Below are 27,339 nucleotides of genomic sequence, written 5' to 3'. Positions count from 1 at the left end.
CCTCTTTGAACTCTTACTATAATACAAATTCCCTCAGAAAACATGAAAGTGAGTGTGTGAAGTGCATGGACTTACTTCAGGAATGCCAGATCCAAGTACAGCTCTCAGCTCTGAGCTTTGAGCTCTGAGCAAAGGAAAAATGTAAATAATGTGAGAAACCTTTAAGACCAGAGATTCAATTGGACAATTAAACTAAATAAAAGGTTTGAGCAGAAATTGGCTGTGGATTGTTTTCTTTTTACAGTCTTGAACAACAATTGGTCAATGTACCTTAGAATATGTCAGAAAGCTGGTTCAAGTTATTATTACAGATGCACATAAGTTCAACACATAATATTTAAACAGGATATTGCACAGCTAGGCCTATTCAAAATGTTATACTAAATACAACTGACTGCAAATGTGAAGCTTACTAGTGTCAAGATGTGTTCATTTGCTTTAAACATAGATTTGTTAAGATAATAAAAAGCTACTGAAATCACTCCATTGAACAGGAGACAATTACATGTTTAGTGTAAGTTTTGTTCATTGGCAAAGGCTAATTAAACAGTGAGAGCTAACACAGCTTAATTAACATGAGCATAGCAATGAATTATAGACCCTTTCTGTCCTGCTCTCGTTTAGATGAAATGTAAATGTAGCCTGAGTTGATGCCTGTATGCAGTCTTTGTAACAATAGTTCTTAACCCTGTTATAATGTACTCATTTTGGTCTTGGCATAATCCATGTTTTGTATTCTGAATTGAGCTATGATATCAAATATTATCTGGACAAAATTGTAATGACCAAAACACAACACACAATATAGATAAAAAGTCATGTCACCTTTAATTTTACAGTCACAATCATCTTTTGTTTCCAGTGTTTTTTTTTCTTTAAAACCATAAAAAATAAATATACATTATTTTACAAAAAAAAATTCCAGTGATCAATACAAAAAAAAATATCAACAGCATTGCATTAAGCCAAAACAATGTGGTCTGGACTGGAGTATAATTGGTGATAGCTGCAAGAAGCAAATAAGAGTTTATACTGTGGAAGACTTAAGAATTCTATATTAAGTATCAAGTATCAAAGCACTTGGTAAGTAAATACAATTTCTTTACTTTGTAAATAACTTAAAGGTCCTAAGTTATGCAAAAATTTACTCACTTGCAAACGTGAATCCATGTTCTAATGTGGTTACTCCACAAAAAAACATACCTTGATCTGTATTTTGTTTCATTTACACATGTTTGAGTAATGCCTTATTATTAGTCTGTCTACATCTCCAAAGTTCAAAATGCTCTTTGTGATGTCGTGTAGCAGTAGTTTTCACCCTTTACATTTTGTTCAGAACAGACTGGCAATTCCAGGGCTGAAATCATCCAAAAGATTCTAGTGAACGTTTAAAAACACAGTTTAAAAACACAGTGGAGCACTTCCTGTATCACGACATGACATCACATGGTGGAAAAGAGTAGTTTCTGTTTAAGTGAACTCAGCCTAAATATGCAGGCTTTGTGTGTTAAATATGTGTGAATATAACAAAACACAACTCCAGGTGTGTTAGTGATGTGGAAACATAACAGAGATCAGAAAATAACGTAGCACAGGACCTTTAAGTACATTTAAAATGTACTGTCAGTACTTCAATTTGAATATTGAAATCTGGGTACTGTTTTATCACAGATTTTTGTTTCAACAGGTGGACCACATGTTGTGAAGTTTTGAGGAGGAGAAATTCTTCTAAACTATAAACAAAAACTGTCTTTGTACATTTATTTCCTGCAGTTTGCGATGGGGAGTTTAAAAACACTGGACACTGGAAAAGAAGGCTTCAGATTCATAGTGCTTAAAAACAGAGGTTGGACTCACTGTACAACAATAGTGTTCATTTGGACTGTGTGTGTTACATTCATAGACAACAACACATGTGATACTTGTGTACGTAGATAGAACATAAGGGCTCTGTCTGTGATGAAGGCACACATCTGAGAGACTGATCCAAGACTGATCCATTTCACTTTACAACAACAGAAATGTGAATGTGTGCGGGATATGTCAACACTAATGCATTTTTATCACAGGAACATAAGGAGAACAGTCATTGTATGATCTGACTAAAAGGCGGAAAAAAGGGAAATAGTTTCACATTTTATCTTGAGGTGGGAGATATAGCAAAAGGAAATTATGTCACAATTGTTGTTTTGGAGATTTGGAGAATATCCTGAATACCATCTATAATAATGTGTTTCTATAATAAAGTAAAGTTTTGAATTAAATGAAAAATTAAATAAAAAAGGGCATTAAATGAAAAATAAAATAAATAAGGGCATCGAGTAATACAAATTTTTTGTATTTTTTTTGTATTAATCTTTAGAAGGATCTTTGGATGGGCTGTAATAATATCATCTTAATATTGTCGTTAGGATAATCCCCTCCAAACAAAAAAACAAAAAAACAAACAAACTATACATATACATTTTTGTCAGTATTGCCCGCCCCTAATTATGAACCATTTTATTTTCTATCATTTAATTTAATAGTTTATTTTAAGATGTTGGATCAGAAATTCCACCGGAATATTACGTATAGCACCAAACATGGAAAATGTGAACAGTTTAATACTGTCAACTGAAATGAGGATTCAATTATTATAAAAATGTGTTTTGTGAATGTTTACAAATTGTTGGTGTCACTAAACAACAATGACTTCAAATAATAAAAATGCATTAGTGTAGCCATAGCCACTGTGTGCACTTCCAAGTCCGGTTTTGTCCTCACATTTGCTGCTTATCAAAATAAATCTTCTTCAGTTTTAACAATATCTACAAGTTAATTACACTCTACATACACTTTAGTCCACAGAAGAGCACTGTGACAAACTACTGTATCTGAAGACATGCACAGTCAAGCAGTGTCCGAGCAGTGCACATATCTTGTCTCCCAAATGCTTTTAGCGACGTTGAGCATCGTCCTTGAAATATTTTTGTACCAAACTGATTTTCTTCATGAGAAAACTGAAGTTCTTAGTGTTAGTGCCACCACAGAAGAAGAGCATCAATCAGGGCTACTTCCTGTTAGCTGTCCGTCCATTTCCTGTAGCGATTTTGGCACGTCCTCTCTTAGTGCAGTCCCGAACAGCTTTCCCTTTATATTTTTTGCTTTCTTGATTCGTGCTCATTCAAGTCAATTAATACTGCTTTCCAAAGGGGAGCGTTGGCTGGATCTTGAAGCCAGTTTCGACCCAATTCTCAGCATCTCCTCCCCTTATTTCTTTAGTCTTCTGTACTCCTCCTTCCTCTCACAACGGCAGGCTGGTTTGAGTTTTCCTATTGGTTAGATTGAAGTCTCATTACTGCCACTGTTATGGTGTTATGGGGTGATGATTGGGGTGGAGATTGGGGCGCAGGGGAGGAGGGGCAGTGCAGGTGATCAGGAAGTAGGTTGCAAGGGAGGGAAAACAAAGGGAAGACATGCACGGTCAGTACAAACATAAGGGGTTATCATGCAGTGTGGACGTAAGACATAGACAGCAGGGGACCAGTAGACAATGGCACTCTATAGACTAAATTTACCTACTGATACTTTGCAACTGATGTCAACAACATTCCCTGAGGGTGTGATGCTAACTGGAGGCACCGCTCTGTCAGAGGTGTGTTAGACTTTAATTTGAGCATTATTTCAACATAATCTGAACAGAAAGAACTGACTTAGGTGGAACTACAACAGCTGATCTGACTTGTGCTCTTAAACAAGTCCCTCTCTCACACATAAAATTACACATTCTAGCTGGCATTAGTCAACAGTTTTTCAGTTATATTTCTGATTTTAGTTAGATTTTTGTTGAAAATCAAATGCCTAAACAAGAACATGAACACTCATATTGATCATAGGCTCCTGAAAATGTGTTATTTAAAGGTGCAGTGTATAACCTTTCTAGTGGAGGGTCCATCAAATGCTTTTCTCCATAGAGATATTATTGCTTTGTCTGGAATGTTTCACAGTATGGGATTAAATCTTTCTATTTTCATCTACACCAATCCAAACCAAGTTAAAGGTCAGATCTGTGGAGAGCCAACCTCATTACAGTCAAAATACCTGTTTTTCTAGGTATTTTTGAGCTATAAAACCTAAACGTAAGATAGAGCTGTTTAATGTCATACTGTGGAACATTCCAGGCAGAGCAGTAACATCTCCATGGAGACAAGCAGGTAATGGACCCTCCACCAGAAAAATTGCATAGTGTACCTTTAAATCTATTGTCTTAATTCTTGACAGTGTTTGCTAATATGTGCATTGAGTCACCATGGTAACTGCTGAACATTTCATCACATACAGATAGGTCTACATGTAGATCACCCCCAGAGTGATATCAATGCAAAGTATCAATACCTTACCTATAAAACCGCATGAATGGTCATAAAAACAATTGGAGTAAAAATAAATAATTTAAGTAGGAGAATGCAAATTTTGGTTTGTAAATGTAGGTTTAGTTAGAGTGGATTTCAGATTTAGTCAATGTCCATTTTGTTACATTAATATATCTAAAAGTCAGATTCCTGGAGTGGTTAATCAAAATAATGGCCAAAATTACTAATATAAATTATTTATTTTACGCGTGTAGCTTTTGCTTTCTCATATTTATCTTCAAACTACAATACATTTACTATTAAAAATGTAATTCTACAACAATGTAATAACAATTCAATAACACTTCATGGGCTTCAAGCATTGATCTTCTGCTTGTGCACAATTCAAATAAATATATGATATTTTTCTAATAAAAGGAAATGTTCTCAGAAAATCCTGTGTCTGAAATGTATGAATTTTTAATTATTAAAATATTAAACTTTGTCCACTGTTCTTCTGCTGTCTGTGAAGCACACAGAGTTTCACAATTCATGCTTATTTCATTAGATGACTTTACAATCAAACCAGTGCTTGTTAAATCAAAATGTTAATCCAAACTTACTCTGAGTCTGACTCATTGCCTCCGTTGACGGTCCCAGACTTCAAGTGCATGGCCACGCCCCCGTTTGTCTCCCTGTAAATGGCTGCCGGGGTGTGTCCTACCATAATCTGTGGCCGTGGGGCGACAGGGGGTTTGATCTTTGTGCTGTTGCCGTGGTTCCCCATGCTGATACTGTTACCATGGTTCCCTGTGCCGTTGTTCCCGGTGCTGATGCTGTTGTCGTGGTTACCTGGGCGCCCTGAATCGGAGGTGATGGAGGGCGTCCTGGAGGTGGGAGTCATGATGTTGACAGATGTGGGGAGAGACGTGCTGCTGTTGTTGTTGATGGGAGGGGGGGAGGTGATGGTGGGGGAGTTATAGTCACTGAGTTTCTCCCTCAAGCGATTCTTCATGTTTTTGTCCGACAGAGGAGGAGGGTAGCTGATCTTGTTCTTTAAGATACCTGGGAGTAAAAACACAGTTAAATAGGGTTCAGGAAAAATAGTGTCAATCACTGTAGTTTATTTCACTCAAAGCCCTTTATATCAGGGAGCCAATCACCCATTCACACACACATTCACACACCAGTATACACAGACAATGGGGTGTTTTGTTTTACATTATTGTATTTATGTATTTATTTATTTTCACAACATCGCTCTCAATAATTTATTAGCAATCTAATCTACTAGTTATTGAAAAATCTGAAAATCTTTCATGCAGGAGAGAGAGAGCTAACTGGAGAAATAAAATTATAATTTGACCGTGTTTGATTGCTATTTAATAATGACATCCAGCATTCACAATGAACATTCATACTGACTCCCTTTTAAAGACCAAATATAGTATAATATAGTATAATATCCAGACTGCATGATTACCTTTCCTCTGCTCCGGCTGGTGATTGCTGTTGACAGGTGCAGAGGGGGCAGCGGGGTCTTTGACAGGAGAGGGCTGTGGTGTGTCCCTGTCTCCTGTGTGGTTCAGTTTGTTTTCTGAATGAAGCTCCACGTTCACTTTAGTCTCCACTCGTAACCTGTCCGGACCCCCGGGATCCTCGCTGTCGCTGGCCGTGGTCATCTCTGTCGGCCAATAAGGCTTCACGTGATTCGAATCAGCTGTGACAATGTCAACACAAAATTTCAATCAGTCTTTATTTATAGACCAATTTGCTACATTAACGGTGCTAAAAGTGTGTTTCCAAAAAAATTAACAGTGCAGAAACATACAAAACATTAAAAACATCAGAATTTGTTAATGTAAATGATATGGTTGATTTTCTTCATAAGCAACAGTATTTTTAACACATATTTTAATCATTACAAGTTGGTTTTATGTTGAAAAAAATCAAGAGTTAAATTCTAAATATGCGTATTGACAGCAACTCTAGCTATGTTATAATATTGTTTCCATGTTAAAAACATACATAGAGTTGCATATAAAATTCACTGGAATACTTAACTACAAACAATTTTGAACTTTGGAGATGTAAACAAGACTAATAATAAAGGATTACTCAAACATGTGTGAATGAAACAAAGCACAATTCCAGGCACGTTTTTGAGGAGATAACAAGAAGTTCAAAAAGAGGCAATTTTGGATTGTATAGGACTGTTAAATGTGCGCAGTGTAACTTTTCAGGAAAATCTTTCTTTATTATTGTAGATATAAATGCTATATTTGTGTACCTTTGGGTGTGCTGTGAATGGGCCTCTCGTTGTTCCACTTGGGTTTGATGTCGATGTCGTCGTCTTCACTGTCTGATGAATGGGACGAGGCATAGGAGGAGCTGTTCTCATCTCCGGAAAGCTCACTGTCAGAGTCTGAGTCTGAAGTGAACAACAACACTAGAGTTAGTCAGATCAGAGTAAAGTTTTAAAGAGTTATAGATGCTGGTTGAACTTGAGATCCTTTAATTTAAAATCCAGTAAGACCTGCAATAAACGTATACATACATCTGAGGTGGATTTGTTTTACTACACATTCATTCTGTTATATTTTAGGACGACATTTATTTGAGATTTGTTTAATGTATTGATACTATGCAGCTTTCCTTGTGGGGGGTAAAAAAAAAATAATGTCCCTATATAAATCACTTGTTAGAGCCCGAAAGATAATTCTAAATAAACTCCTATGTTCATGTGTCTAAAGAATAGTGTTATCATTATCAGTTTGTTACCAAATTATACGATTCAAAACAGTAAACTCACCATCTCCCTTTGTCCCATTGCGGTGGAAGAGAGGTCCGTCCAGGTCTGTGTGTCCTTTAGCTGTTCCGGATGAGACACTGGGTTTCTGACCTGCCTCCTCCCTAAATACAGACAATGAATGGGAAAACGAAATGTGAAATGTGAAAATAATCCATACAGACATAATAAATGATACAGGGTTACTGAAACTGAAAAAGGATATCAAGTCTTTCCTTATCAAAATCAAGTTTGTAATTTGAGAGCTGTGACACAAAATATCCAGAAGTGCATCTATAAGGAAAAATCTGTCACAACATGAATTTATATTTTGTAATTTAACCATACATCATCTATACTTTTAACGGGCTAGACTAAGATTGCAAAGGAAAAGGTACGTAATCGGAGACTTTTCTGTTCTGTTTTTTTTAATTGAAATTAATGGAAATATCAGATTTGCTGCCAACAGCTGCAGAGACATGAACAGGTATGGTCCTATCTATAAATCACTGAAACTATTACAGAACTTCATATCTCTGGCCTGTTTTTGCCTTTAAGTGTCTCTGTGCGTGTTGTAGGGAGGGATTTGACCCCAGAGCGTGATCAGGTTACGCACTTGACAGTTTTATGAGCAGAGGCGCACAGTCAGACCTCACCTGGGACATGTTAAATGGGCTAAAACTACAGATACACCAGTGAAAACACACCTGTGGAGTGTTTCAATAGTGTTACAGTACAAATGTGGTGGCAGAAATTCTATGTTTTTGATAATGACTAACAACTTGCTTGACTAGATGAAAACATGACATGACAACACAAAAAATACATATGGTAATACAATAAAAAAAAATTTGATAATACATATTACCGACTATAATAATAATGATGAAAACAAACCAAACATAGGGGCTGTAGCTCACAATATTTTAGTTATTTACACAACATACATACAAAAAAAAGTTAAATATTGATGAAAATGCAACATTTTTTTTTATTCTATTTCGCCATTTTTGTTTTAATAGTGTCACTGTTCTGATAAAACATCTTTTGACTTGAGTTGAGTTTTAGAGTCTGTATTGATACTTTGCAACTGATGTCATCAACATTCGCTAAGGGTGTGATGCTAACTGGAAGCTCTGCTCTGTCTGAGGCTTTGTTAGACTTTAATATGAGCTTTATTTTAATACAGCCACATCCTAGATAGAATTAGACAACTGTTTTTTTTTGGTTTTTTTTTTTTTTAGTTAGTCACACTCACCTTTTCCAAACTTTGGAAAAAAATTATTAAAATTTTGAATTTTGTATTTTTCAGATTATCTTAAGTCTTTTTTGTCTGTGTTTGCTAATGTGTGGATGTGTGCAGATTCAACCAATATAGATACATGTAGAACACCCCCAGTGTGATGTCACTGCAAAGTAATTACTTGATGCAGCCTTTAATATTACATGGTATTTAACAAGAGATATGTCTGTGTATTTATGTGGTTTGTTGCCACCCAGCTTCATGCACCGCCCAACTTAAGCTTTGTCATTCATACAGGCAATCTCTGTGCTTATACACTACACGTCATTTGGACACACCCTCTCATTCAATGTTTTTTTTTTTTACTACCTTCTACATGGTAGATAAATACAGAAGAGATCAAATATATGAAGCAAGATATATGGAATTAAGTGGTAAAAAGAAAAAAAGTTTAATAAAAGTACTAAATATTTTTAAACAAAACAAAGGGTGGCAACTATAAAATATACATAAATACAAAAATATTGTAATAGCAATAGCAGTAACAGTAATTTAGCTTTTTTTCTTTACTACATAATTCCATATATCTTACTTCATATATATTTGATGTCTTCTGAATGTTTATAAGATGTAGAAAGTTGTAAAAAAAAAACAAAAAACAAAAAAACAACTGACTGAGATTAAGAATTTCCAGCACATTTGATTAAGTAGAAAATGGCTCAGAAGTGCAAAAATTTAGTTCTTCTATGTGTTGTATATTTTCCACTGTTAGTTAATGAGTTAGTGGATGCATTGGCATACATGCAAGAAATGGCAAAAGGAGAAATTCAATTTGTCAACTGGACAAAAAGTTTATTTGGTCAAATACGTTTCACAGATTATCCAAGATGCTTCTTCAGTTCTGGTCAGATTGCTGGTGGACACTGAAGGGAGGAGCTAACTACACTGAAACTACTCTGAAACTAACACACCTTCTTGTTTACAGTTTCAGTTAGTTAGGCCGATTGAACTTGCACTGAGTTTGGAGTCATATTAGCACAATCATTCAGGGCCTAACAGGTGCTTTCACATCCAGGATATACCAACACAGATGAGAGAGGCAGCAGTGGACCTCAGTCTGCCGTACATCTCCACCTAAAAGCCTCGGGCCACTCCTTTGAGGATAGTAAGGTACAGAGCTTAGACATGTTTAGACAAAGACTTGTTTGTGAGGGGAGTTAAAGAGACTGTTTATGTTAAGATAAATGGAGGACTCAGACATCATCTGTCTCCTATTTACAACTCCAACCTCCTCAAACTTAAATAAATATATTAATTATTATATTATTAATATATTAAATAAAGAAAACAATAGGTGTAGCCAGGTTAGAGCCACAGGTGTGAAAACTCTCATTTTGGGTCTCAATGAGTGTGCTAATATGACCCCACACTCAGAGCAAGTTCAATAGGCCTAGCTAACTAACAGAAACTGTAAACAAGTAGGTGTGTGAGTTTCAGAGTGTAGTTAGCTCCTCCCTTCAGGCAGATATAAAACAGTGTCCACCAGCAATCTGACCAGAAGTGAAGAAACAAGAAACATATTCGACCAAATAAACTTTTGTCCTGTTTACAAAATGAATTTCTTCTTTTGCCATGGTTTCTACCTGGATGATTTAGGAATTGTACATACATGCAAGAAAGGTAAAATAAAATGGAAACCCTAAGCAAAGCGATGCGCATTAACATAAACAAAAACAAAACAAATAGATATTGGTAGTAGAAGCAGCCATGCGGTCAGTGTTTTGTGTGGTACCTGAGTACGTATGCCAGGTAGCTGCTGTGGCTCTTGGCTGACCTGAGCGTACTGTCCAAAGAAACTGTGGATTCACCAAAACCAGAGCGGTACAGGCCGTCCTCGTGGTATGTGTTGTTACAGTTCAGAGAGCGCTGCAAGAAATGTACAACAGTTTTATTAAAAAGGAAAGCTGGATACGCCAAGATACTTTATGAATCAATCCAAGTTATTGCAGGATTTCAGACGGCATCACAATATTGGCGGTTTTCAGATTCTACAACGTGATAAGGATGCACTGATACAATACTGGTATCGGATATCGGATATATTTTCAGATATATCTGGATATCGGCTTCCAAGAGATCAGTTCAGCAATATTGGCCCAAAATGTCTCATAATATTAAACCTGTACTTTTCCTTGGACATTTTTTACCATATGCTGTTTCTGCTTAAAGGAAATGTATTATATTTTCAGTCTCTGCTCTGGTATCAGTTAATATTGGGAGATACTGAAGCCAAAGTATTGAGCTCAGTATCGGAACAGAAAAAGCTGGATCGGTACATGCCTTGAACTTGATGAGAGAGTTTTTTTCTATACATAACATTTTATTTCCAGTTCACTCACAGTGAGCAGAGAGGCCCGGGCTGTGCTGGCCTCATCAGGGATATTCTTCTTTCCTGTGAAGACGTTCTTGAGGTTTTTCCTGATCTCAGAGTTGAAGATCACAAAGAAGAAGAAGATAAACACTCCCTGCAAAATAAGGACACAAAATACAAAATGGCAATGTAAGTCTGTAATATATAAAAAGTACATGGACCTCCAGTTGTCTTTTAGTTACTTTAGACTTAGACAGATAGCTCACACATCACAACATACTATAAAAACAAACAGCAAAAATATAAATGATAATTAAAAAATAAGAAGCAAAAATAACAAGAGACTGGTGTCAATAAGGCATCATTATATAAATGTATATGTACAAGTAAAAAATAAAATATAGAAATATAATAATACAGTTCATAATAGGTGGGTAAGATGAATTAGTGATTGACATGACATAAGGATATCTATTACATAAGGGTGAGTTGTTGTACAGTTGTATGGAGTATGGTATGAATGTAGTCCTGTATCTTCATGTCTTGTGTAGTCATGTATTACCTGCAGACAGCTGAAGCCTGCAAACAGATAGTGGAAGATCATAACATCACTGTTCACGGCCATTAAACCCAACATCCAGGTGGCGCTAATGAGCAACAGCAGGAGGAATGCAGTACGGAGCGCAGGACTAGAGAAGAAGAAATGTGCACAGTCAAGGCACAAGTAAACTTTTGTACATATTTATACATTAACCAACATTAACCAACATTGTTAAAGTGTAAACTCACATAGCTCTTGATTTCTCTGCAGCCTTTTGTCTCCGCCCACAAGACGCTTTGGCAGCCAGGATGAAGATCACAATGTTCACCTGAATCAAAGGTGAAATATTTTTTAAAGGTGTTATCCTTATTTCTCACTTTTTAACACATTCCTAGCATCCTAATTATGCACTATGCTGAGTTTTTAAGCATGATGCCTAACTTTCAGGGGCTAGGACAGAGTTTATTACAACGCCACTGCTATCAATAACTAGTTAACGCTAATGGTGCAAACTTTACTTCCTGGTTTGCAGACAATGAAACGCTGCAATTAGATGCAGAAAGGACAAATCTGTCCCATTTTGAACCTGAAAGCTGCTTTACTTTGTTGCATGAAAAAATGTTGTACAGCCCAATATTAATATGATCTAATGTTTAGGAAAGATCTATGTTCGTTTTTTTCATATATTGAGGTACTTACCAAGACCACTACAAAAATGGGCCCTGCAAAGCTCCAGATCAGAGTATCGTGAACAGAGAGCCAGCAAAAGTCTGGGTTCCCATATCCCTGTGGGTCCAGTCCAACTGCAAGACCTAAAACATATAACATACAAAAATATATTACAAAAGCAAGTTCTGTTTAGTTTCAGAATCAAAGGTAAAGTCATATGGCATTAGAACAATCTGCAACAAGCCCACACAGCACTAAGCTTTTAATTCATGGCATTAATCTTGAAGTGGATCTAAGATGCACAAATAGTAGGAGACACTTTACTGTTTAGAGATATCAAATGAATGAGCTTTTAAGTCACTGTTAGATTTTGGGAATTAAAAAGAGCTGTACACACTCTTCTCGGGCCAGCAAATTATTTATAGGAGGCAAGCGCAGACAAGCTTTCATAACTGCTTAGTTCTGAGAGAAGTGTTTTTCAGGTATTACACATAAATAAAAAAACAACAGAGATATGATATAGCCCAGAGCCTTTTTATTCATTTTGAATGTAAGGTAAAAGCTTAATCATGAGCAGTGGTGGATGAAGTACTCAATTTTGTTACTTAAGTAAAAGTACAGATACATAGGCAAAAAATGACTCAAGTAAAATTATCAAGTGAAAAATCTAAGTAAAAGTATTAAAGTACTTGCTTAAAATGTACTTTAGGAGTAAAAAGAAAATGCAACAATTAAAGCATTTTGATAAAGAATTTAGCTGATTTTAAATGGTTCAATAGCTTTCTTAATTTTTCTAGCTGTTTTGTGTATTTGGTTGGCTCAAACTTGGGATGTTAACCCCAATTAATTGCAAAAATTCAGCGTTTTCAGCAGGTCTCAAACCATAAAGAAACATACTTTTTATTTTTCAGTCCAGATCTAAAGTGTAGTGGATTAGAAAGTACAGATACAGGCTTTCAAATGTAGTGAAGTAATTGTATAAATGATCTACTGTAAAACTTACTTAAATAAAGTACAGATACCTAAAAATTGTATTCATGTATTGTACTTTTACTTTGTACTTCATTACCTTCCACCACTGATTAAGAATATTGTTCAGGCCTGTACTAACTGGAAAACAACGTGTTTCTTTTGGCAGAATATAAATGAATTTGATTAGACTGTAACTTCTAATTTGACTTTAGACTTGATTCAAATTGTTCTGTGCAGTTTTGGTCCCAGACTCGATCAACTCTATTTCCCACGAGGATCAGTGTGTTTCCATGACACTCCAGTCCCAACATGTTTGTACCTAATGACACTGATTCAAGTGTCTCTCACCGGTGATGATGGCGGGGATGCCCCAGCCGATGGCGTAGTAGAAGCGCATGTGTCCGTGGTTTATGTTTCTCATTTCGGTCAGCATACGGTAAATGTGCAGCCCCTCCACAAACATCCAGGCAAACGTGCACATGTAGAAGTAGTGCAGCAGGATGGCTATGACCGTGCACACAAACTGAAAGAGAATACAAAAACAAACAAGGGAACAATATGGGGGGAAAGGGAAGAAACGTATTAGTAAAAACATTGACAAAAAAGTCTCAATGTGACTTTTGTGTCTCCATAAATCCAGGTTATACATTTATTCTGTCACAATTAGGGATGTCATGATATAACATTTTGTATTTTGAACCTTTTTTAATTGATTATTCACAATTATTTACCCCATAGCCAGTGAAATCCATTCCATTCACTTTATCTAGTATTCTATATAACCAGCTTCATGAAATTAGACTTTTGGAATGATAAAATAATGTTAATAAACAGCCAGATAATTCACACATAACATTTCGGTTAACTTTTTCAGTATAGACTAAAGTGTAAATACTTAATTTTGCTTCTAAGATTCTCACAATTAATATTCTTTGTTACTTTTCACAATTTAGGTTTAAACTGTGTCCACAAACATTGTAGGTTCTTGCCACTACAGATGTTGTTATTGCTCTTGTGAAATTACATCTGGCTCCTTACAAGAAGAGACGAGCCTAATTCTTTTTAAAGATTACATAAATACTTAGGATGACTAGTCGGGCTATAAAAAGATAAATGAAAGTACTTCTTAGTAAACCAAGATAAGTAAAAAAATTTGAAATGGCTTTGATCGTGTATATTACTTCTGAAGAGGAAACCATTTTTCATTCACAATTTAAAATTTCATAGATATAATATATCAACTAAACTGTACTCTACTCTGTGATTTAAACAATGTAAACTCCAATATTTCTTCTCTGGTCTGTTAACTCATACATGCTTGCCACACGTAAGTTACTGTATGTCTTTAATACGGTAATAATTCAGACCTCCTCTCTCTCCTTTTCTCTCTGTTATATATAGGAATGCAGCCTGCCAGGGAATGTCCCACATGTAGAGTTATATCAGAGTTTCTGTATTCTGGTGAAGGAGTGCGTTTGGTTTGGAGATCAGAGAGGAAAACTACCTCAACAAGAATATAAATCATACAGAGAGATGCCCCCGAGGTTACGCTGTCAACATTCCTCAATACTGACATACTGCCAGAACTGTTTTAAACACTAAACCTGATTAAGCCATGTTTAAATTAGCCAGTACAAATAAAAGGAGGAGACATTTAAGACCAACTACTCAAGGTATTGATAGTAAGATTATTCTTGGCATCTTGTGAAAACTATAAAATCAAAATCACGCCATTCATGTCAAACAGGTGACATCAGGTCTAAACCAGGGCTTGATCAGATGGTATATATTATTGGCATTGGTAACAAAATACATACATTCTCAACAGTCAAAACATTGTGAGTCACTTAACTGTTTTTAAGATAACTGTATAGGCAGCACATTTTTTGGTGGAGGTTACTACTTTGCCAAGAAGGTCCCTTAGTATCGCATTAAACTTATCTATCTCTATGGAAACAAGCAGGTTGTGCCATCAGGCCAAGTTACATGTCAAATTTATGCAGAGGCGACTCCACACTTGGTAATGCATAGATAACATATGTCATAGAGTAAACGTAAAGATCGATAAATTCAGTGCCCTATTGTGGAACATTCTTAGCCTGATTCATTTCACTTCATGGAAACCGTCTGACCTCGCAGATTAGGATTCGTTCACTCGATGGAAGGTGGATACTTTTTTTACTTAACCAATCCCTGCTATTTGGTCATGACGTATGTAGTGCGCCGCTACCTGGAATATTAAGCTTTTCCTAAATCTCGTAGGAAGAAAAGCAATAACACCTTCCCCCTTGATAAAATTCTCCAAACATTCTCTTTGTTCCTTGATCCTCGATCTCAGGAATCATTGCCAACACAGAATGTATGGCTTTGTATACATCCATCTCGACCACTTTGTTTACCCACAAAAAGGGACCCAGTCATGGCTGCACAGCTCTTCGCTGATTGGCCAGTGTACACTCTACAAGTTCTTGCAAACTGTCTCGTGTATTCCGATTCCTGACCTAGTCATTGGAGAGAAATTAAATTGAGCGGAGGCACTAGGTGGCGCCAGCCTGGCTAGAACATTCTAGGCAGAACAATAACAACTCCATGGATACAAGCAGGAATAATTTTGTTTCACACCCAAGCATGTGACTAGTGCCATCTCATAAAATCTATCAATATCAATGTTATTTCTGCTTCAACAGCTTTTACAACTACTGGAACTTTGACTAAATAGTTGGCCACTTTCCCAGAACATCTGTTAGTCTATTGTAGAGCAGAGCTCAGTCAGTGCCCCATGTGCATCACTGAGGATGTGGCAATACCTTTAACAATGTGGACATCTGGTTTAGTCTGACTAGTTAACACTGGCACACTTTCAAACAAGGCTCTTTCTATAAACTAGATCTGAACCAGAACTCAACCAGGATTACCCCGAGGGAAAAAGGAGTCTAAATAAATAAATACAAAGATAAACCTTAACCACACTAATTACATAAATAAACAGATACTAGGGATGCACTGATCCAGCTTTTTCAATTCCAATATCGATTTAGATACTATGGCTTTAAATGTATGCTGATACCCAATACCAGCCAATACCAGTGCAGAGACTGAAAACATTTCTTTCTTTAAAGCAAAAATTTACATAAAGGCAGCTGTTATTTTTGTCTTAAGTAACTAAAGAACAGCTTTGTATAAATAAACGTTCAAACATTATAAAACTTTCTGGGTCAACCTTGACCAATAAATAGTCTTGTTACATCAGTTTGTATGTTCAACCAGGATATCAGCTAATGCAAAATTTGGAAGCTGATATCTCTAGTAAATACATTAATTACAAAAATAAATGCCTAACTCCAGACTTAACTGAGCCAAACTCCTAATTAGTCAATATATATCTAAAGTACAACATTGAGACAAATAATTATAACAAAAAGGGGCTACACATTGTACCTACCCCACTACTTAAAAACTAATGCATTCGCCATATTAGTGAAGCTTGATGAACCACAGACATTTGAAGGATTTAAATGAAACTAAAAGGTTGTTGTGGGAAACAGTTGCCAAAAGCCCCGAGGTCAGAGACAGGCTCCAGTCACAGCATGTTTGTACTAGGGCTCTGTGTGGGTCCTAATCACTGTCAGGAGTTTTCACCACAATTAAATCACAATATATTTCAGTATTTTGTATCATTATATAACGTTAATTAGGCTGTCAGTGGTATTCAGTGAAAATGGAGTTTAATGTAGGCTGATATAGGTTGAGCTCTTGAATTACATTTGTATCTGTCAGTTGCGTTAACATGTGTGGTAACAGACTGAATTTCTTCGTTCTTATAGGAATCTTGGCTTCTACTTGTAGCATCACACACTTCACTGATCAAAAAAAGGGCCAAATCTACTATTAACTATAATAGCAATTATATTGCAATAAAGAATAGGTAATTCAAAATACCTTTACTACAATTTCTTTCTGAATGATTATACTTGTACTGTCTGCACACCTTAGTTCCAATTTTGTGGATTACAAAGCATGGAACTTATTGATCGTTTTGTGTTTTTTTCAATGGAATAGCCCTATGTTGACAGGTTTGAAACATGTATAGTTGCTACATTGCAACATAGGGGGATACTTAAGTACAAAAACAGTCATATACACTGATGGGTACTTTAATTCTGAACTCAAATGGCCTTGCATAGACTGTACATTGTTAATACATTAGTGATGCTAGATTGTGTACTCACCGGGTTGTCAGTCTGGTTGATTCCCAATAGAAAGACAAGTTCAGAGAAGAAAAGAGCGGCCACCAAGTTCTTGTGGATGGAATGAAGGTTTGAGCGAAGACGACGGAGGATACAGAGGAGAATGAAGGTGAGGAGGAGGAGGAACAGAGACACTGCCACTGTGGAGTAAGTGACGATCTTCAGAGGCATCACATCGCCATGCTGAAGGGGAGAGGGGAAAAAAGTCTATTCAAAATGCAGTATTTAAAGTAATTCTATATTACAATGAAGGGTCACTACACTAGTATTAATGCTCAAAAAACCTTTTCCAGCAGTGGTTATAAGAGTCACAATAATTATGATATAACAATTTTCTGTTCCACTTTAGAACAATTACATCTTAACTGGCCTTAATAAAACAACAACAAAAGCTAAATTTACAATTATTTTTTCCTTTTTTCTTGTCGATGTACTTTTGAAGATGCTCTGATCTAATCATTCATCTATCAACATTTGGCATGTTGACAATGTTTTCTAACTCATTTAACATCCCCTATTACCAGTAACTTGAATTAACTTAAGATCTAATTAGTGTATTCTTAATGCTGCATATACAGTAGTAGTTACACATGGTTTAGCCTCACCTCTCTCTTGGAAATGTCCATCAACACGGCAAAGCTGGTCATGTGATTACACTGACAGCTGATGTGAGTGTTGTTTCTGTTGAGCACCTCACAGCCTTTAGACGACCAGCCACCAGTCCCTCCAATACTGCACACAAAACACATGTCAAGGTCATGCAGTGGAGGAAGAAATGCTCAGTTTTGTTATTTAAGTAAAAGTACAGATGCTGGAGCAAAAAATAAAAGTAAAAGTAACATGAAAAATCTGTTTCCATTTAAAAATGTACTGAAAGAGTAAAAAGTAAAGTAATTTGCACAGAATTTCAGATCTATCAAAGCTTCAAGTGTAGAGATTTTAATAAAGATTTGTGCTGAATTTTGTTCAACAGAAAAAAATAGAAACAACCCCTTTACTCAAGCTACTTTTAATTGTATATTTTGGTGTGCACATAATATAACGTGTGCTATACTCACGGGATAGAGTGGTCCCAGTAGACGCAGACAGGCTTGGTCCTCTCCTCAGTCTCCAGGAGGGTGTACTGGAGGGTGATGGGGGGGTCAAGGACAGAGGGGAGAGGGCCGTCCTCTGAGTGGACTCTGGCACTCACTATAGCTGTGTTTATCACCGGACGGTTCGGCAACCTGTGGACATTAAGGTATCTCAATCAGCATATATTTTTTTCTATCAGTTGGCTAGTTCTCACATATTAAGACCATTTAATCATACCATTCACATCTCTTCTGCTATCATCTATCCTTATGTTATCTTTTATACCAATGCCAATTAGATAAATGAAAACCTCATATATTAGGTTACTGCAGAAAGTTCCAAATGCAAGAAATCAGTAAAAAAAAATTTCTTGTAATATTGACAGATTATACTATGTAAATGTAAATCATATTGTATTGTGTCTCTTTCACATGTTCATACCTGAGGCTCCTCCTGTCAGGGTCGTACTGCTCCGGTAAAAGATGTCCTAGTGACTTGTAGACGATCACCACGACAACCGGTAGAGGGGCCAAGGGTTCAAGATGGCGACGTCTGCGATTCATCTCTGTGTGGTCTTCATCTTGAGGAGCATCGGTCTGAGTTGGAGGAGCTGGAGTGGGATCAACTAAGGTAAACAAAAACAAGGAAAAACATATTACCAGTGGACATCAAATGTTAGAAACAGACCAATAACAATTGAACAATTAAATAAATTGAAAAAACCAAACACATACACATAATTTATCTACTTTCAAAAGTTAATGTGTAGAGATGTATATTTTCATTTATTGGTAATGTTTTATGATGTATGTTTTAAGAAAGACTTTTTAGACTAGACAAAATAATTTGCTACAAGTTTTGTGGTGCAAAACAGTTGCCACTATCATTGAGAAGAGAATATTATTAATTCATTATTTGTATGTCTAACTACCATACACTTTTTTTTTATTACAATTTAAATCAAATTACTTTATTTTAATAGGAAAACTAAAAATATACACACTCTGGTCACATTGATGTAAGATGTATACCATAATAGATTGGATAACACACATTTAATAACATTTCTTATCATTACAATAGCCTATTATTCTTGTATTCTTACCTCTGCTGGCTTGAGTGCGCTCTTTGAACTGAGGGAAGTGCACGGAGGATCCGAGCTCTTTGGGGAAAGGCTCCTGGATTTCCGGAAAATTAGGAAATGTGGCTCTGTCCGGAACTGTGACGTCCAAGTAGTCCACGGTCAGGACTACAGGGAGGCGCAGGGACAGGAAGTGGAGAGGACACAGACAGGAAGAGGGATGTTAGTATGAAGGTCGAAACTTATGGTGTGGGACAATGAGGTAAAATAAATCTAGAGAGACCATCTGCCCATAATATTCTACTAATATTCAAGACTTCATCACAAGATGGCGGCCAGAATTGCCATGCCAACAGCATGCAGATCTCTCTAGCCTTTACTAGACCTCGTTGGTGTGCCACATAACACTATGTTTGTCACTCACTCATGTTTTCTGTGACGATGGTGAAGGGTTTGAGGTAAGTTTTGCGGACATTTTGGGCCAGTGTGTTGGCGTATTCCTCAAAGTTCCTGAGCAGATTTGCAGTGCCTCCCTCTGTCTTCTGGATCTGGTCCCAGTGCTCTTTAGTGTTGGGGTCTAAAATGGCACTGCCCGCTCGCACCAAGTTCTGCAAAAACAATCAGCAATGTTAAGTTATCGATATATATTTCATTACTGCAAATTTGTTATCCCCTAATGAAAAAAACTGCGCACTTTTCTGGTAGGGGACTGCCAGCTGCTTTCCTCCACTGTTATATTATTTATTTGACTGGAATGGAAACTACCTAAAAACTGTCTATCTAGTAATTGGTAATTTACCCAATTACAGGTGTTTTTCTTGCTCAGTGATATTGTATCTTATCAAAACAAGTATTTTTGCAGTGTCCCCTCTCCACAGATCTGACTTGTCCTAGTGGACCTGGTTGTCTCTGGAGATAGATAAGTTTAATAACAATACCGTGGAAAATTCCAGGAAAAACAAAAAAAATCAAGATTTATTTGTTTGTTTATTATATTTTAATTTTTTTTTTTTTTTTTTCCACATATATCTGTGGTACATGATACCATACTTTTCTATCCCCTTGTCATGAATCATATGTTAAGAAGGTTATAATATATTTTGGGTAGCTAATTAAGTTAGTAGTAGAGTTTGGAGTGCATTGCTTGGTTAGAGACTAGAGAGACATAATTACTGGGTTCCATCCCAGCAACAATGTGTGTTAAAAATTCAAAAAGTTAATTTTGTCTTCTTTTGTACATTAACTTCTTTGAAGAAGACATCTAAAGACATCTCCTACTGTACTGTTTAAAAACAAACAAGAAGTTAATGTGTGTTCCAGTCTGATTATAACCCTGTTGTGTTTCTTCTCACCTCATTGAAATCTTCATTCTGGGCTGCGGTGAGGTCAAACCCGCTCTGTTGGCTCTCATACATCAGCACATGGTTCAGAAGCTGAGCGGCCGTCTTCACATCGTTCCCGTAGTACTCCCGTGTGCTGTCGGTGGCGCTGTGGAGCATGCGAACTATGGTCTTGGCATGTTCGTTGTTCATCCTGGAAGTGTTGCTCCGCAGGTCCTCATTCTACAGTAACAAAAAGAGAAATTCAGTAAATGACATGTCCTTCAGTTTCTTTGGCATTTCACTACATGCAATTTCATCAATCAATCTATTTAATTAAAAACTAAATTAGGACTAACCAATGGTGTGCGAGTACCACCAGACAAAGCGCTCATGTGCCACAGTTTGAAAACCAGTTGTACAACATCAGTGAATTAGAACAAGTGAAAAAGGCGCTCCTCATTCTACAATAGTATAACTTGTAGTAGAGTTAACGAGGGGGAAAGCTGAGAAGAAGGTGGTATGTAACAGAGCACAAACTGGTCAATCCTGGGATTAGTGAGGCTTTGTGAAGTTCAAGCCTTCAGTATTACGGTCCACGCAGGTTCAAATACAATCAGTGATATGTGATACTTCTGTGGGCGATCTCACACATTATCAAGTTACACAACACTGGTGGTGATGACAGACGCACTTACAACTCAAAACAAACCCACTTAACGCAAAACAATAAAATTATACATTTGTTTTCAGAAACCTACCAGTTTCTTCAGATGGGAGAAGGTCACTGTGGTGCAATTGAACAGCTCAGGGGCCAACCAGCCTTTGTCGTCACTGCAATGACGGATGGCAGTACCTGGAAAAAATACACACATTAATTAAAATTATAATTATTTTATTATTATTATAAGTAGTAGTAGTAGTAGTAGTAGTAGTAGTAGTATTTAACAGTACATTACATTTCAGTGATCCAAATATAAAGTTCTTTGAAAAGTGTATAGAAAAATTGTGTATAAAACCATAAACAAAAGTGTAAACAATGTAATATTAGACACATTAAAGCTTTTTATATTAACAGTATTAAACAGTATAACAATATTCACTTTAAACATATTCACTAGTCACTTTGGACACTGACTTGTAGTAGGGAAGAAAGAGAACAAGAGAAAAAATTCTGTCTGGGTGGTCAACAAAAAGGTTGTCATAGCAACCAGTGTGTAACCTGGAGTCCAAAGTCCAGAGGAGGGGCTCACCGTCAAGTACAAGTGTGCCCAAAGTGTGTATGGTGCGGTGAGCAAGGGAAAAGAATAATTGGCTAGTGACAAAAGCTTTATTTAACTTCCAGATTAAATACAGAGATTCTGAACTGATAGTGCAATAGTCATATACATGCTTTTAAAGTTGTTGTGTTTGAGAAATGAGCATATCAATACCAGAATAAGAAAAATGATCTAGATAGCTTTGTCTCTTAAATTTGCACTGTTTTTTTTTTCTATTGTTTTATTTTTTTACTATTTGATGAGAGTTCATTCTTGACCCCTTTTGAACCCAAACTTGAATGGACTGTTTTTATTTTGATCTTAAAGCAGGTCACTCCTTTTGTCTAATGAACTCAGATGCTGCAGTTGTTGTCATCAGTGGTGTTAAACTGCACTCACCGATGGATCCTTTGGGACAGTTCATGGCAGCAGGACGGCCAAACTCTGTCTTTGGCCACCAGATTCCCGCATCGAACGCTTTGGGACAGCCCGCGTACACCACTAGGGAGAAAGGAACAAGTAAAGTTAATGAAAATACAGCAGACAAAGAGAGAATCTACAGAAAATGAGCTCTGGCATTTAAAGGTGCACTATGTAACGTTTTGGTTTGGCTGATCGGTAGTTAATACATATAAATTATAACACTGTGAGTAAAGTAATCATAGTATTAATTTGTCAAAGTGTGGATTATATCGTCAGCATATGTTCATTTTATTTTGAGTTTTTCCATTTGTCTTCTATGTAACAACTTAATTTTCAACTTTTTTTTACAACCCAAATTATTCATGGCTTTCTGATTTCTTTTAAAGGCAACAGATTGAGGCATTTTCACCATTCAAAAGGCATATTTTGTTTTCTTCTTTTTTTCAATCCTGTGGCAACAATCCAAAATTTTCATCATTCTGAAATCTATGCATATTGGTCTACCAAGGATAAAGTTTGACAGCAAATCCAGTTCCCATAGTTTATCACAGACTTTGGCCCATTTATACCCCATCCACGTCTGTGTCTTTCCTTTGCAGTGACGTTGTTTTTTGGTGGGGGTCTCTGTGGTTTTGTGCCTCATTCATTTGTACTGTATAGTTTGTGTGAGGGTCCCAGAGTCAGTGTGGACTTGGCCAGACTGGGATCTTCTGGTTGAATGGACCGGGACAAAGACCAGATCTAGACCCCGAGCAGCACCAGCAGATGGGGGCAACACTGTTTGTCTGTGTTTGACACTTCAGCCAGTTCTCCAGACCACACTTTGTCAACCAGAAAATATTGTACTATTGTAGACGGGTCTTCAAGCTGCCCTATACATAATGAGAAGAGCCCGTACTTGCATTCTTTCAAACATAGAGCAGCTTTTCTTAAAAACAAACTGGATTTATATGAAGATATTTCAAAACCCTTTGCAGATATTGGTCCTTTTTTACATTAGTGGGTTCTTTCCTTGTATTTTTCTTCATCTTTTGATTCTTTGTGTCATGTTTATAAGATACCATGTAGGCTGTTTCATAAGTGAGAGTGGGTGGGATACATTTAAAGATAATGTCAAATTTTGTGTGGGATATAATACTGTTTGTATGCTGTTGCAGAAATCAAGAAAGTTGCAGTTGTACAGTAGTTTCTCTCTTGAACACATACCCTCACAGCCGGTGGCGGTGACCTCGGCAAAGGGATTGTCACACTGGTTACACTGACGGCCCACCACTCCTCCTTTACAGGGGCACTGTCCCGTTTGAGGATGACAGGTGCGTGATTCTGAGCCCAAGAAGAAGCAGTCACAGGGGTAACACATGTCCTCTCCAGCGGGGCGGTAGTGATTTTCCTACAAAGACATATTATTTTACTATAAATCCTATAACCTGTAATGTTAAATGGATTTGATAATTCTTATTTTGAACACATACAAATTATATAGTAATCAATCATAATGAAACAGGGAATACAGTGAATAGATTTCAGTATGTTCAAAACAGAAAATAGTCTTGGTAGTATTAATGTTTTTTACCTTGCAGCGGCACTCTCCAGTGGTTTTGTTACAGTCTTTGAAAAATCCTTTGTTGGTGTCACAGTTACAGGGGCCACACACAGGATTCCCCCACCAGCCGTTAGCACAGGGCTTCTTGGCTCTGCAATCACACACAAAAACAAAGTGTCAATTATTAATAAAAGCGCGAAAATAAATGCTCCTGTGTGTATTTTTCCACTGATGTTTTCACCACAGTTTTAAGAAATAATGAATTTGAGGGAGATGGGATTTAGTTTAGTTCTACTTTTTTTGAACCAATCCGATAAGCAGAAAACAAACCTCCATTGAGCCGTGGAAGGGGAACTCCACATATAGCAGAGAGGTCAGGAGTCAAGGGTTTCTACTTCAAGAGTGACTTGTATGTGGAATTGTGGATTAGATAGATGAATGCTGTCTACAGCCATTGCATACATATGAGCTGAGATGAGTTTTATTGAAGCAATATCATTACATTTAGTACAAGGTGAAATCTAGCAACTTTTCAAATGAAAGCCATGTACAAATAAGTTTTGACAGTATGATATGGTTGATTAAAGTGACCCTTACACATGCTCGCAGTACTGGCCATAGTAGTTCTCTTCACATTCACAGGTGTAGCCATGGGAGGAGCTGGGCTTTCGGACACAGGTGGAGACGTGTTCGCAAGGGTTCAGTTTACAGGCATCCACACAGTCTTTACCAAAATAACCTGAAAAAAGAACAAAATTTTTATTTTATTTTATCTATTATATACTATTTTATTGTTCATCCAAATGATTGTTGCTGTTGCCTATTCCAGCAAGTGGGATGTGTGTTCCACAGTATGGCATTAAACTAGTCTGTCTTGTGTGTATTCAGTTACAGGTGTTTTTTTTTTTTTTATTGCTATGAAATACCTGCATTCGTATTGTGAAATGGTGTCACCACTCCACAAATCTGACCTATATCTTGACCTAGTGCTAGAGCCTGATTAGTTTAATGCCATACTGTAGAATATACTAGGTAAAACAGTAACATCTAAATGGAGCCAAGCAAGTGGCAAAAGTTATATATTGCAACTTTAATTGGACATATTGGACATTTGGATATACATTAGAGAGATTACATAATAGCATAAAAAGTTTGATGTTTACTTAGATAAAGTGTGTCTGTGTTAGATGTGAATACCTGGGTCACAGACACAGGAGTGGGTGGTCCAGTCGTCGTTGCATTGGCTGTTGTCGGGGCAGATGGCGGAGTCACATGGGTCGGACACGTCACAGCCTTCCTCAACCCGAACCTTCATCCCCTGACCCATGTTCACATTGGACGCACTGGATGGAGTGTCTCCCACTCGTACTCCCTATAAGTAACAGCATTTATGTGTAATTATAATAGGCAGCTTTGTGTCATTGCTTAAATAGCATATGTAACAACAGTGATTGAAATTAGTTCAATAACAAAAGGAGGATTTGCCTCTTGTGCAAGTTCTAGGTTGACAAACAGTTGTTTCTTCACTCATATCTAGCATTATCTGAAAATCTCAGGAAAATCTGACTTTGACTTTATCAGCTTGTATCAATGTGGGCAATACACAAATTTTCCAACGTCAAAAAAATCCAAGATAAGAAAATATAAAGGAGACAAACCTGTATGCAGCCCACAAATCCTCTTTGGACGCGGTATTCTTTTCCGGGTAAACCACCAACATGAAGCGTCTGCAGCTTCAGCCCTGGGAGGTCATTACCGATCACCACAGACTTCTGTAAAAATAAAACACAACTGTATCCACCTGTGCCAGCTGTTTTACTGTATGAACCCACCTGGATCCACCCCCCTGTAATGATATCATACACCATCACTTGTACAGCAATACTCTGAAGTAACTTTACGTAGGATTTATTCTATTTATATACTGAACTGTAAACATAGTCATTGGCACTTATTGTACATAATAATCGTATCTTAACAGTTTTACACTTGCACTGTGATGTTGTTTTTTTTAAGTTTTTTTTTTTTAGGGTATGTGTGATAAACATGTGTGAATGAAACTAAACACAAGTCCCGGTATGTTTGAGATGAAGAAACATTATAACATAGCAAAATAGCATAATATAAGCCCTTTAATAGTTATTCATCTGTATTTTTATTGCATATATAACACTGGAATTTCTCCATTGTAGGACTGCTAAAAGTTCTCTTATGTCATTTTAAATATTGCAGGTGTATTTCTACCTTGTACATGCCATAGTCCAGAGATCCAGAAATGGTGTATTTGATGGCGTTGGCGTCCTTCACACTGCTCAGCTCCATCTGGATGTGGTGCCATTCTCCGTCATTCACTCGGATTTGAGAAAAACTCATTGAAGCCACAAGCTGCTGTTTGTGCAGGACCTCCAGACGCACATTCTGATCAGCCATCTGTAGGTAGGTATAAATAAATCATATATATAGGATGTAGGGTGATTTTATTTATTTATTTTTTCATCTTATAGGCACCTTATTTTGACTTAAACATAAATTATCTAAATATAGTGTATGAACTATCTATTGAACAAAGATGTTGAAAGATTATAAAATTGTAAAATAAAAATATTTAAAGTTCTATATTACACAAAATTGATTCTTGTGAGCTTTAAGCCATGTTAGAATATTGTTACCTCATCAAAAACATACCTGGAGTTGTCATTTACACATATTTGAGTATTCCTGCATTATTAGTCTGTCTATAGGTCCAAAACTCTAAATACTCTTTTCCACCTTTTGATGTCATGTAGTGGTAGTTTTCAAGTTGACATCCAAATTATTTTAATAAAGGTGTACGGAGTTTAAAAACATGTGTGAATGAAACAAAACACAACTCAAGGTATCTTTTTGAGGGGGAAAAAACATTACATAGACAAAATACAAAAAACATAGATGAAAATAGTCTACTATAGGCCCTTTAAACACTACGATCAAATATATATATATATGTAACTGTGCAACACTTAATAATATTCAGCTATCACTTCATAAGGATTACAGTAAGAAATAATTTAAAAACATATATGCTGCTACTAGGATATGCAAAGAATCTATGAAACGCATTATTCATTCAAAATATAGAATAAAATAGATAAAAGACTCTGATTAAATTGCATTTATGGGTCAGTAAATCACAAAACACATTTTAAAGTTTTGTTTGCGTAACAAAGGTGCACTACGTAATTTTTTTGCAACAATAAAATCACCGGTAGTTGAATAAATGTAGGATAGTTAAAAATAGATTAAAATGCTATACTGTGGAACATTTTAGGCAAAGCAATAATAACCCCCACCATTAGAAAAGTTGCATAATGCAGCTTTAATAGGGAAGAAAGTCTATGCATTTAAATGAAACATGTCTGGGCCTTTCCTGATGTGTAATACAGCACATTTACTAAACACTACTACTACTACTACTTTGAACACTATTACTCACTGC

The 27,339-nt window shown here is 36.5% G+C and overlaps 1 protein-coding gene across 1 annotated transcript in view; it reads right to left on the bottom strand.

The window, feature by feature from the left end:
- Nucleotides 1-805: 805 nt before the first annotated feature.
- Nucleotides 806-27,339, bottom strand: part of celsr1a (cadherin EGF LAG seven-pass G-type receptor 1a) — a 108,140-nt gene continuing 81,606 nt past the window's right edge. Inside the window, exons 11-36 of the mRNA XM_020926175.2 lie at nt 26,109-26,294; nt 25,523-25,636; nt 25,062-25,236; nt 24,462-24,603; nt 23,895-24,015; nt 23,528-23,711; nt 22,298-22,399; nt 21,401-21,495; nt 20,673-20,882; nt 19,745-19,928; nt 19,345-19,488; nt 18,681-18,864; nt 18,224-18,391; nt 17,771-17,897; nt 17,148-17,348; nt 13,267-13,441; nt 11,977-12,089; nt 11,526-11,605; nt 11,299-11,425; nt 10,765-10,890; nt 10,158-10,291; nt 7,147-7,247; nt 6,625-6,765; nt 5,818-6,054; nt 4,958-5,399; nt 806-3,314 (exon numbers count right to left, since the gene is read on the bottom strand). Coding sequence (XP_020781834.2) covers nt 3,287-3,314; nt 4,958-5,399; nt 5,818-6,054; nt 6,625-6,765; nt 7,147-7,247; nt 10,158-10,291; nt 10,765-10,890; nt 11,299-11,425; nt 11,526-11,605; nt 11,977-12,089; nt 13,267-13,441; nt 17,148-17,348; nt 17,771-17,897; nt 18,224-18,391; nt 18,681-18,864; nt 19,345-19,488; nt 19,745-19,928; nt 20,673-20,882; nt 21,401-21,495; nt 22,298-22,399; nt 23,528-23,711; nt 23,895-24,015; nt 24,462-24,603; nt 25,062-25,236; nt 25,523-25,636; nt 26,109-26,294 — 4,041 coding nt within the window. The 3' untranslated portion in view covers nt 806-3,286. The remainder of the gene's footprint in view (nt 3,315-4,957; nt 5,400-5,817; nt 6,055-6,624; nt 6,766-7,146; nt 7,248-10,157; nt 10,292-10,764; nt 10,891-11,298; nt 11,426-11,525; nt 11,606-11,976; nt 12,090-13,266; nt 13,442-17,147; nt 17,349-17,770; nt 17,898-18,223; nt 18,392-18,680; nt 18,865-19,344; nt 19,489-19,744; nt 19,929-20,672; nt 20,883-21,400; nt 21,496-22,297; nt 22,400-23,527; nt 23,712-23,894; nt 24,016-24,461; nt 24,604-25,061; nt 25,237-25,522; nt 25,637-26,108; nt 26,295-27,339) is intronic.

Source organism: Boleophthalmus pectinirostris, unplaced genomic scaffold, assembly GCF_026225935.1.
Source record: "Boleophthalmus pectinirostris isolate CB_2022bp ecotype Guang Dong unplaced genomic scaffold, ASM2622593v1 HiC_scaffold_18, whole genome shotgun sequence".
NCBI classification, from domain to species: Eukaryota; Metazoa; Chordata; class Actinopteri; order Gobiiformes; family Gobiidae; genus Boleophthalmus; species Boleophthalmus pectinirostris.
This window is presented reverse-complemented; position numbering and strand designations above follow the sequence as displayed.